This window comes from Xenia sp. Carnegie-2017, unplaced genomic scaffold, assembly GCF_021976095.1.
Source record: "Xenia sp. Carnegie-2017 unplaced genomic scaffold, XeniaSp_v1 HiC_scaffold_17, whole genome shotgun sequence".
In the NCBI taxonomy this organism is placed as follows: Eukaryota; Metazoa; Cnidaria; class Anthozoa; order Malacalcyonacea; family Xeniidae; genus Xenia; species Xenia sp. Carnegie-2017.
This window is the reverse complement of record NW_025813479.1, coordinates 347,316-360,408: the sequence shown is the minus strand read 5'-3', so window position 1 is coordinate 360,408 and position 13,093 is coordinate 347,316. Positions and strand designations below refer to the sequence as shown.

General features: G+C 32.8%; 1 protein-coding gene across 1 annotated transcript; it reads left to right on the top strand.

The window, feature by feature from the left end:
- Nucleotides 1-6,334: 6,334 nt before the first annotated feature.
- Nucleotides 6,335-11,393, top strand: LOC124437838. The gene is made up of 4 exons (XM_046987771.1): nt 6,335-6,748; nt 7,603-8,241; nt 8,473-9,047; nt 10,426-11,393. Exons 1-4 carry the CDS (start codon nt 6,531-6,533, stop codon nt 10,818-10,820), a joined length of 1,827 nt encoding a protein of 608 aa, XP_046843727.1. The 5' UTR covers nt 6,335-6,530; the 3' UTR covers nt 10,821-11,393.
- The last annotated feature ends 1,700 nt before the right edge of the window (nt 11,394-13,093 follow it).

Sequence of the window (13,093 nt, the reverse complement as noted above, 5' to 3'; positions counted from 1 at the left end):
TTAGTATTATGCCTGTTGATTTAATCGATTTATGCAAATTTTTCTGTATTTTTTCCCTTCAAAAACAAAAGATATTTTAGATGTGAATAATAATACTTTTCATTTACATAACAGGACTGTATTTGTGAACTGAAAACAGTTCACTGACACAAAATTTAGAGCTACAGACGTATTTAGAATTCTTTCCAGTTGCGAAAATCAATTGCTCGACAGTCTTCAAAGCAATGTTTTCTACGGAAAACACAACTCAATTCAAGAGCTGTTACACTGAATTTACAGCAACCGACAAATTTCAAGTTTATTCAATGTGAAATAATACATCGCAAAGTTAAACATACATCCGGATCACGTACACAATACTGAGTCTTTATCAAGTGTTAGGGAGAGAAATTTTATTTTATCATGAGAACGCGTGCCATCAATGATCAATTAATCATCATATGGTGGTCTCTCTCTTCAGGTAAACCTTTAAATACTTCAGTAAAGTATCAACGAGTTAAATTGTGGTTATTGTGTGCATTGCGATTTGCAAATTTGCCTTTTTATTTTTTGACTTTTGCTGAAATGCGCAAATAAGCAACAAAAACATTTTTGAAAGCAAAATGTATGTTTAGGCAAAAATTTACGGATTGTGAATACCAAAAGAATAAATATAAGCTTGAATATAAAACATAAAACATAATTTGAGGCCTTAAAGTGCAGTGAAGCATTTTTACTCTGTTTTATTGGCTAATTTAAAAGCGAGTACACACACAAAATCATTTTTACGCAAACAGATTTGAAGTTGGTATTTTCAAACTGATTTTATTACCGTCAAAAGTGGCTATTTTTGACCATTTTAAACAATTCCTGTGTAATTTTTTTGGCAGCCATGTTTGCTGCATTGACGTCATTGCGAATACACATTCTCGACATGACAATAGATATTAGGGAACTTTAGCAAGAGTAAAGCGCGGGCCACACTATCGTAGAAATGCAACGAATTTCGTGACGAGTCGCTCGTCAACGAGCCGTCGTGGCGAGTACATGTGCCACATTGTAACGATTTTCCGTACAAGCATGGACGATTATCAGCGCAAAAAGAAACTTCTATTATTAAAGAGAAAAATTCTACTGCTTCTAATTTCTGCAAAACGACGTACATACAAAAGAAGGTTCTGGGTACATCCCATAAATAAAAGGCAAGAAGAGAAGGGCTTGTATGACACGTTGTTGCAAAAGCTTCGTCAAGCTCTATTGGTCGCAACTTTCAGTTCCCGAGCAACATCCTTCCAATTATTTTTCTTTATATTCCGTGTATCTTTATAGTCAGGATTAAATTTGTCCCACAAACATCGCCTCTCTCTCTCACTAGCTCAATTAATATTTCTTGCCAATCCGCCATTTTTCCACAGCACAGTGAAAGCAAACATTAGTCATGTGATTTTTTTTGTCCAATCAGAGTAGATATGCAACAATTACTCGTCACTCGTTGACGATTTTGGTGTGCATGCTCAACGGCGACGAATTCGTCCATATCGTCATATTTTCTTGTTGACGAGCGACTCGTCACGAAATTCGTTGCATTTCGACGATAGTGTGGCCCGCGCTTAAGACTACGACAACGAGTACGAAGGTTGACCGTGTAAGGGAATGGCACGAGGAAGTTTGTTGTCGTTGTCGCTTCGTCAAAATTTTGTTTTAGCTCTAAACAACAGAACGAGCCTTTTATTGTGAAAAATACCGACGTTTGCGAAGCAGCTACGGCTCTATTTGTCAATAATGATATCAACAAATCGGTAATACTGATTTTGCAAGAATATAGGACTCTTTGGACTGAGAAATCTTCACTATTTTAAGTTTTATGTAAGATATATTTGTACTACTTTATTGTTTGTTTACCTTTCACTTTGCGTACGAAATACATGAAAGTTTTGCAGGTCATGTTTTCCTTTTTAATGTACATCTGCGCTCAAAAAAGGTTCTAAATTAAAGCCTGGATGCTCGAAAATCGTACTGTAAACTAATTTCTTACAGAATGAAGAAATATATCTACTTTCTTTGCTTAAAAAAACATCGTAGTCGCGACTACAAATTTTTTACGAAGCATCGTACTCAGATTGATGACGGCTACGTGTTGTTGTTGTCGCAATAATGTTTTCGCGCCAAAATGACGTAAATCGTACTCGTAGTCGTACTTGTAGTCTTTGCTAAAGCTTCCTACTATTTTACTGTCGACTTCCGTATTACTTATGACGTCAAATGAGCAAACATAGTGGCCAAAAAAAGGTTTGCTCTCGAGGACAACTTTTGGAGTTAAAATTTGTCAACTTCCACTCAACGTAAAATGGTCATAAATACATCAAACTGCTTACCAAAATCTAAATACATGTTTCAACGAATAAAAAAGAGTGCGAAAATTTCAATTCATAAACAACTTTAGCTCGACAGATAAGATTCTCGTTGAATAAAACGTCTGGTCGTAGTTCAACTCGATATGACCTTCAAATCCTGATAACAAGTGTGTTTGAAACTTTGTAAACAGTAAACACAGCAAACTAGTTTTAAGTCGATTTAACTCCCTTCGGACCCTCTGTAGCTACTGACTGTATGTTATTGTGACTTTGGTCTGCACTAGAAGTATTAAGTTTCAAGCAAACTCAAATCGTCTTTTTCAAAAAGCTTCTATGTGCTCGATACGAATAACCTTTTTGCAAGTAAAGTTAATTTTATACAACAAGAAGTGATTTTCAAAAGCTTAAATAGAATTTTAAATTCAGCGTTTTGAATCCATCATTAGCTAATTGAAGAGTTCAATAATCTTGGATTCAATCCTCTGAAGAAGGACTTTACTTCAACTGTTCAACTGAAAACAGTTGTTCTTATCGTAAAGAGATGTCTTCCATGAGAATCTATCTTTGCTACTTCAATGCTTCAAAAAATTGATAGTCAAAAATCAGCCAGCTTTTACATGACTGAAAAAAGAGTCGCATTTTCATATTTTATCAAAGTGCTTTACTTTTCCTGACATCATATAGTTCATACGAAGTCCATTCCGCGAATTGTGTGATATTTCTTGACAAGTAAAATGTTGCTATTGTACTTGACAGTAATATTTTATTATTTCAATAAAAAACTATTTTTAACTTTTCTTGAGAGGTACTTACATAAAATGTACTCTTTATTTCCTGACCAATGAAGATATAAAAAGCTTTAAAAGAAAATTTATAGTAATATCGTCCCATGGGATTCGATATATTTCCTTTCAAAAATAGACGGGAAACAGTTTGATCTGATAAATTCACCCGAATGGCAATAAATAGATTTCCAACTGCAAAACTGTGATCAGATATACTTGAATAATTAGATAATTTCTTCCTTGTACTTTTTTAGAATGAAGCCCTTTCATTTATTTTTATTGCATCATATTCCAAGTGCTCTAACCCTAACCCTAACCCTTACAGGCAACCAAGTTTCCCACCCTGCATCATCAAGCATTCTTGCTCACATTAACGCAACTGGACACACCCCCACCTTAGACGACTTTAAAATAATCTCCTCTTCCAACGATACTTATGAACTCTCCATTCATGAAAGCCTTCTAATCAATAAATACAAGCCTTCACTTAATGTGCAAGGAAACTCCATTCCACTTAACCTCTTTTAATTTCTCTTTATTTTACTTCCTAACTTCCTTATCATGTATCCATTCGACACCGCTTCCTTTAGTAGTAATTTAACACCTTTTTCTAAATATAATATCTTGTCTTAACATCCTATTTATTATATGTCTGAAGATGTCTTGAGTAAAGACGAAACGTCACAATAAATTTAATTTTACAATTTTTCTGGTCTATTTCTATGGCTCTAATCAGAACTTTATGTTGGGCATTAATTTTTATCACACTAATCCAATGAATATCTCGTTGGAAACCAGATCAGTTGAATTTTAATTGACCTGGAATAACCGACTGATAGGCGGGGTGGCTTGACTGGTTCGACGGATAAAGGAGTCTATGAACGCCAAAAACGCTTATTTTATTGGTCAATGGCCAGATCAGTGGACAGTCTGGAATGGTCTCGACTGATAATAGGGGTGGCCGGACGTATAAGGGAGTCCAATTGCTATCTTACAATTGGTTCATTTGAATTTTTGTTTTATTGTGATTGGTTGACGGATTTCGACTGATAGCCAACTGAACTAACATAGTCAAGCTTACTGTCTGAATTGAATGTTTGATCGTTTCATAGTAATTATTATAAGCATGATAGAAACTAAACTACAATCAGATGGAATTTATGGAAATCGTTTGCAAATTCATATATTGACATGAATGCTGCTGTCCAAACTGTGAATTTTTTCAAGAGGGCGAAAAATTTATGAATGAATTGTAAATGCTTGGCAAAGACGATCTCGCGAGCGACATTTCGGTCATTGATGTTCAAAAGAAAGCCAACATTATTTTGAGTTTTATCAGCAGAAATTTACATCCAAAATCGTAAGTAAAGGACAAGTGAAGTGTATGCATGAATGTAATATATCAAAGTCAATTTATGCGAGTGTGTGATGCGATTTATGTCAATATGGCGTATGGTAAGCAGATTGATGCTTCTAAAATTGTTGTTGCCGAAGGACTTTTAGCTATGATTTCTTTAGTGCTTGGGGAATCGTGACCGTTATATGGCAGCGAAATCCTACATTCCTGCAAATATATTTCAATGAACAAAAAATCTGTAGCCATAAGGCGCCATACTATTATTTACTTTATCATAAACAAATGTTTGGGGCTTTTCAGTTTATTGATCATTCAATCATTAGACAGTTATACTACATATTGTTTAAGATTTGAGAAAACTAGCATTGATTACATGAGAAGCTGTTTACTATAACTAGTGATTTTGAGTCTTTTCTGATCCATGAAGCTTTTTATTTTGACAATTTGACTGGCATGATATTAAACCTAGGTATTTCACATACATGAAATGTTGTCCCATGTCACATATTGTCCCCTTTTCTAACTGAGCATCTCATGTAGAAATGTCAAGGTGTGTTGATATACGGCTCATACCAGATTGTTTGCCATAAATTCCAAAGGGCTATTGATGTATGAAAAGCATTTTCTATAAAGTAAAAACGTATTCCTATGTATGCAGATAAACCTTGAAATTTGGCAAAACAGCAAAGTATTTTTTATGATCAATAGGTAATTTTTCTGATGATCATTATAATTTCTAAATTAAATTATTTCAAATTTACATTTAAACGAGCTTTGATCATATGAAAAGATATTTATCATAACCACTAAGCATGACAGATGAACCAATTTTAACATTCATGTAATTATATAATTAAAGGCATGTTGGTTACATTCTGTTTGTATTGGCAAATACAATGCTACTGGTGATTGCTATATAGCACACCTTGCATATACTTACAGAGGATAATAGTCTAATAGCCTAATAAACATTAATGGCATTAAGCTGTCCAGTAATCAACCTCAGTTGACAACGCCAGCGTGTCAAAATAAAATTTTTTATTCATTCATTCATTTAAGGCTTTATCAGGTGTTAAAGATCAAATGAGTCCGATTTTCAGTCTATTTCAATTTCACTCCTTTGAAACTATTTTATTTGAGGACCAAATGTTTTGGCAATGGTGAGATAACGAAGAACCAAAAAACGTTATAACGACTGTTGCAGAGGATGTCTTTGCAAAATTTAAACAAATTTTCAACCTTCTAAACAGTCGGAAGCGTGGGGTTTCGTGAATTTGGTCCGAAGGCATAGTATGATACGGATCTCATTTGTAACTTTATGATAAAAATATCTGAAATACAAGAATGATTTCTTTTAATGGCTAGAATATGAAAATAGAAGTATCGAGTAAAGTTTTTATTTCTATACTAATAAATATTTGGTTCAAAGTTCAAATAATGACACACTGATTTGAATAATAATACCTTGTCCAAAGGTCACTTTTGACGTCTTGCATGATCAGGTAACTTCTATCTTACAACAAATGTTTTGAATACGTACATAATTTACAGACAGATAAAAATACTTTATACCACACCTACACAGTAAAATTTTGAGGCGTTCGACTCAAAAAAAACTTTGAATCGGGTCTAAGCCCTTGTCATTGAAAAATATAGTGTAATGATGACCAATTCATCATGTAATTTGAAAAATCTTGCACAAAATAGTCAGCATCGACACTTAAAATGCTATTAATTTTCGTATTACTTTTTGATAGATGGTGTTAAATCAACACTTGCATTGTATATAATCTTTATACATAACGAAATATCAAAAATACAAGTGTAAAGGTAAATGTTCCAATTTCAGTCACAAAGAGTATAAATGAAATACTTTCGTTTCTTGTGCATTAAATCGTTCCAGGAACTATTTACCATATCTTGAATAGAGATGAAACCCCGCTGTTGCTTTTGACCGACTTCTGACAAAAACAACATTGAAACAGATAATCTTGTTCAACGCTTTATATCTATAACCCTTTTTACTTTTGATCAGATTGATCTATCCACAAGGGTATGCATTCCTTAAAACCAAAGCTTAAATCTAAAAAAGAAGAAGAAAAAATTTTAAATGAAGCTAAACAACACGTCGAAGACGATGGATTTGATCATAAAATTGCTTTGTACAGCAAATTGCAAAGAAAATTCGAAGCGTTGGATAATTTAGAGTTGCATTTTGCTTTATATGGGTCGAATAAATTAGGAAAATCATCTTTCATCAATGCCATCTTTGGGTAAGTTGTTTCTGGTTTGCTTTATGATAGAAACGATGTCCATAGTTAGTTGACTTGTTAATACAAATGATACAGGTTGCGTTGAGTGCTTTGTTTATAATTATAAAATATTGTAAGTCTACAGTTAAAATTGTTTCACAAATATGTGAAATCGTCATTTGTCTTTGGCATTATTTGGTAAAAATCTTATATTCTAATAGCTTATTCGCAATCAATGCCAATATTATTTTTCGTGCGATGACCAGATATTAGCCAATATATTTCAAGTTAAGTAATCAGTGGAATAAAAATGCTGTCTTAGAATATTTATGATGTGACTTTGAAACTCAGTCAGTGAGTGTAACTAAGTATGCTTTTAGAATACGGGCGATAGCGTGATTAATTGTAATTTCATCTTCTTTCATGGCAATATATGATTAGTTGTGCTATAAAAATTTGTCCATGTTGCACACAGTGTTTTAGTAAATAACATAAATTCTGAAAATCATAGATAGAAAATTGAAATTGGGTTTGAGCTAATTTTTACATTTTTAAGTTACACGCCAAAATAAAAAGGGAATATTAAATAAAAATGGAATAAGGAATTTTCATCCAACATGAAATATTTAAATACAAACTTTTTTACATGACAGCTAAAATAACCATTGCTTTGTCATTGGTTCTCATACTATTACTTCATCTGATTTTTTAAATTTCAAAATTTCTAACGATTGTAAAAGTGATTTGCTAAAATTTAATACTTTTGGAATCAGTACTTTCGCTAAATGTTTGTGATAAAATGTCTGAATGCCTAGAGTCAACTTAATATTTCCTTTAGCCTACTTTAAAATTCAAAATATTCCTACTTTTCTTAGGGACGAAATTGACCTAGAGAGTCTTGCAAAAGTTTCTTTAGTTCGTCCTAATAATCGCAAAATCAAATTCAGGAATATACGATCAAAAGCGTTTTCAAAGAAGCCAAGATTAGATGCATTTCTTATATTTGTCAAATCGAGAATAACGGAGAAAGAGAAAACAACTGTTAAGAAAATTTCAGAAAAGCATGGAATGCCGTTCGTTTTTATTCTCACCCATTCTGACGAATCCAAAGATAACGAAGCAAGTCTTTTGGATCAACTTAAGAGAGATATTGAAGGCTTAGTGAAAGATGAAGCTGATATTTACGAAATTAACAAACGAGATACAGCAAATCATAAAATCAAGGGTCTGTGTGAAGATATTATCTCGAAGTTGGAAAATAATTCGTTTCTGAATAAAGAATATGAAAAAGAATTCAAAAAGAATTCGTTTCTGCACTCGTTGAATAAAGCCATTTATGTAAACAACAAGAAAACCAAGAAATTTTTTAAACAAGCTAAGAAACAGGGTGTTCCTCATATTCACGGCTTATACAACAGTCATTTAATTGCTTCGTGGATGAACACAGAAATAAATCTTGCAATAACTGGAGATTCTGGAACAGGAAAATCATCTTTCATCAACGCCGTGAGAGGGTAATTTATCTATTGCTTGAAAATCAAAATAAACTCTGGAAATTTTAATAAATAAAATCATTTTTTCATTAAATAGCTTATGTGTTTAGCTTAAAGCCTAAACCTGAAGACTAAAACCCCGAACGAACAATTTATGATTTGAATTTCTACCATTAATGAACGTGATTGCATTAACCTAAACAAGTAAAATGTAGAAATTGTTAACTATTTGAGGATCTTTGTTTTCTTCAGAATTAAAGCTTATGAGAAGGGGGCAGCAGCTGTTGATGTTGCAGAAACGACTAAAAAAGCCACTAGATATTCACATCCAAAACATAAAAATATTATTTTCTGGGATCTACCAGGTATTGGAACACCTAAATACCCCAATTATAAAGAGTACTGTAAAAAAGTTGGTGGTCTAGAGAAGTACGACGCTTTTCTTATTTTTTGCAAAACACGATTCACTCATTATGACAAAGAGTTAGCTGAGAAAATTTCAAAAGTTGTCGAAAAACCTTTCTTTTTTGTTCACACCAATGTTGACACCGAACTCAAGAATGCGAAAGATGACGAAGGACCAAAGTTTAATGAAGCAACTGTCATGAAACGTATGAGGGAAAATTGTATGAAAAACCTGGAAGTTTTAATGCACGATGAGAAAGATATCTTTTTGATTGACAATAAGGTTACAGAGAAATATGATTTTCAACGTTTGAAGGAATCGATTGCCGAAGCGTTACCTGAGGAAAAACAAGAGAGTTTTGTTGCTTCCTTGGATAAGTCTACACATACAACAATAAGAATTAAGGCCAACTTTTTGAGAGGTATATTCAGTTTTAATATGATATCTACAGCAGCTAAAAGAGTGTAGTATTTTATGGCATGCATGCATTGCATTTTCTATCAAATGCAAACAGTTAGTTTCTCGTATTCGCTTTAGTTACTTTACACAGGAAACTAACAACAATATCAGCATACCCCAAGAACTATTTGATCAGATATTTCAATTTGACAAAAAGTAATGTAGATACAATGGTCACTTATGAAAATTTCTATGCATTTGTCTTACTACCTTTATGTTGCTATTTAAGTTTGTAAAACTAACGGGGTGTTTACATGAGTCCGGAATGACTTCCGATCCGGAATGAACTCATTCCATTTTAAAAGAAATTCTATTGTATGTTTACATGAATCTGGAATGAGTTACAACTCGATTCGGATTGAGTTCATTCCTATTTTCATTCCGGATCGAAATTTAGTCTTAACCTCAATTTAACGCGAATTGAGTTTCATTCTGGAATGAGATTGTGATTAATGACGAAGCACGCATACGCCATGTGTAGTGTCTTCTGGGAAATTGAAGATCGTATGCAAATAAATGAGCTAAATGGGCTAAAATGAGTGCAAAGGAAAACAAAAATTAGTTTCATACAAGTGTTAAACTGTATTAACGCAGGAACAACAGAAAAAAAGGGTTGCTATAATGTTTATGTTCGCCATTTTCAAAAATCAAAATTCCTGCGAAAGGTCATTCCGTGTGTTGATTTTCCATGTAAACACGGGGATTGACATCACGTTTCGATCGGGATTGAAAGTCATTCCAGATTCATGTAAAAAAAAACCTAAATGGTTTTGTTATTCATTACGTGAGCATTCTCGCTGTGATTGGTCAACTACCTGCAGTTAATTCTCGATATCTGTAGGTTATGACGTCATAACCTACAGATAATAGTTTCGACAAATATGGCCGCCATTAAAAGCCGGTTTTGAAAACAAATCAAACAACAGCGATGTTTGCCACAGTTTCTAAAAACGATGTGAAAGGTCTTTAAGGAAAAGGATGCGGAAAACACTAAAAAAGCGGCGAAGTTGGCTTTGAACACATTTACAACATATTTAAACGAGACGAACTTGAATAAACCGTTTTTCAAAAACAAATCATCGAATGTTTGAAAAATGTTTTATATTGATATGTTTTGATAATACTTCTATAAATAATAAAACAATTGATGAATTCGTGTTTCGCATGATATCAAGAATTATTCAGACCTTGGTCAATGTTATATCCGCCTTTGCTTCGCTTCGTCAGATAACAATTACATCGGTCTGAATAATTATTGATATAATGCTCAACCTAATCCAATAATTGCTTGTTATCTGTTTATAGTTCTAATTTCTTTCATATTTTCAAAAATATTTCAGCTCATGTACAATTGGTGATTGTTTTGTTCGTAATTGCTGAATCTAATCCTAAAGATTTTGTGGAACTGATATCGTTGGAAGTCATTCGATATCATCGCGTATTTGGTTTGTATGATCAGTTGAAAAAATCCCTGATGACATCTGAAGAAATCGATGAATTGTGTCACAAAGAAGAGCATGAGAAAAAAATACGAAGAAAAATCGATGAAAAGATTCAGAAAAAAAAATCTGAAGAAATCAAAGAAGAGCTTATGAAAGATAAGTCAGTAGAAGAATCACCAGCCAAAGTCAATTGGGCGTATGATTACCTTTTGAATTGCATCAAAAGTTTAGAAAAAGAAGCTTTGAAGCCTTACGATGCGGCAAACAAACAGGGAGAAAATTCACAAACATGAAAAAAAACTTAACAGTCAAAATTATATAAACATCACAAAATATTTCTTAATCGAAAGCACTTTATGCGTAGTAAATAACACATATTATTCTGAAGTTCATGTACCTAATATCACGTTTTCCTAGACTCGCGCGTGTGATTTCTCTATTTTAACTAAACATGCCACTTGGCAAACACTCTTTTAATTTCTTGAAAATCAGCAAAATGATTTCTTTTAAATATAAATTTAATGCAATATAACTTACTCACCTCTCTTGCACCCAAAACACCTTTTTTAACCCTTAAATGCCCAAGGAGGGAGAAACTCAATGCAAAAATCTGTTCTTTGGTATTTTTCCTTAAAATAACAAGCAATACCAAGTTCAATTAAAAAATTAAAAAAAAAACATTTTTTCTTCCTAAAAAAAATTGTGACAGATTTGTCACATTGGGCATTAAGCACTACTTTGTATATTAAGAAAACTAGAGTTTAAAACTAAAATAATTATATAGTATTAATTAACAAAAGCATGAAATTTGTGAATATAACAAGAGTTTTAATCAATCAATACTTTAATCTGTCAGTATGTAGAAATCTTTATGATTTTATTTATTTGTGTGGTATTCCTTAAAGCAATTTATGTCTTTATTGAAGCAGAGATAAACATTGCATTTGCCACAGACAACATGAGAGCGAAAGGCAGAGCAAATTTTACATCTCTGACGATGTCTGTCATCCCAGGAAGGCATATGATCTATTTTATCAAACCGTATCTCTTCATTTGGTTGAGTGGTTGGTCTTTTTCGAGATGTCGAGGCATTGGAAGATCGTCTTCTTTTTCTTTCCTTTCCTACCTTAATCAATCCCTCTGCAATTGTTGCTTGGAAGTCATGAAGTTTGGTTTGTTTCTTTCCTCTCTGATTTTTTTCTGAAAAAAAGCCATGAATTGACCATAGCCACTGTAAGGGTATGAAACCAAAGGTAAAGATACCATCGCCTTGATCTTATGGAATACTTGTACAATGAGCAAAGCATGTCCATTAAGTCAATGCCCCCCATGAACTTATTGTACTCATCTACAAGCTTTGGCTTGGGAATTTCCACATATTGCTTCCCTTCTTCTCCCATCTCTTTGCAACACCTAATGGTTCTGCTCAACAGTAAGTAGATACCAATGTCACTGCCTTTTTGTCCAGCCATCTGACAATGGTAATTCCTTTTGATGAATCATTTACCTCATCAAAACAGATGTTCCAGTTTTCTCAACACTATAAATGTTAGTTTGCTGACACATGTTTTCAAGCATCTCTTTGTTTACAAACTGTTGAAAAATTGTCAAAGGTGATGGTGGAGGTTCAGGTACAATATACTGATCACCCATAAAAGGCTTTTCAACATGCACATATCTATGTCTTCGCCTTCGATAAACACCCTTTTTTGTCTCATTGTCAGCAAAAGACTTGACTCTTTGAACCAATGGAATGCAATCATCACCATCTGTACTTGTATTTTCTTCATCATTTTCATCTGCACTTGTTACAGAATTACAAAGCAAATCATTGTATCCATCATTATCAGCAATTAGCTGGTATTCATCATCGGATGATTCTTCACTGAAATCAATTTCACTAGTGTTAATATCATCTATTACCTGTCTCTTTCTTATTTATACTCTAGAAATTGAAAAATTAAAAAGTAGTTATGTAGGGAAATAAATGCACCAGCAATTGTGTTGACTAAACATAACCCAAAATCATTCATAATAAAATTATACTAATAGTATTTCAAAATTCTAGCTTAAGACCTACATATATTGTTCAATTTTTTTTAAACTCTATTAAATAACAATTTTCTTAATAATTTAGTTAACTAAACATTCAAAAATAATAAAGAATTCCGTCGGTGTAACAATTGTAATTCCATGTGTCATTAATCAAAATGGCATTCAAATGCCCATTGTGACAAATTTGACACACAACTATTTCCATGTATTTTTTTCGAAAGAAAATATATAATCAAAAAGTCTAAACTAATTTCATAAGCTTGTGAGTCAATTAAAACGATTCAATATATAATATCACAGTAACTTACCTTTTATACAGTGTATTTCTCACATTTTCTTCACACGATTTTCACTTCGCATATTTTAAAAATGACTGCCATGTTGAAATTATTTTTTTCAAGCCCAGTCTTCACAATAAGCATTATCAGCTCATTATTAATATTAACTATGGGTCAAACATAGATATAGTAGGTCTAGATCGCTGACGAGTGTGACGTCATATAAGACTTAT

Excerpts from the sequence above, each read along its gene's own strand:
- LOC124437838 (XM_046987771.1), top strand. The coding sequence starts at position 6,531 with ATGCATTCCTTAAAACCAAAGCTTAAATCTAAAAAAGAAGAAGAAAAA. Across the intron at positions 8,242-8,472 it reads TTCATCAACGCCGTGAGAGG|AATTAAAGCTTATGAGAAGG; the intron begins GTAATTTATCTA and ends TGTTTTCTTCAG. Across the intron at positions 9,048-10,425 it reads TAAGGCCAACTTTTTGAGAG|CTCATGTACAATTGGTGATT; the intron begins GTATATTCAGTT and ends AAAATATTTCAG.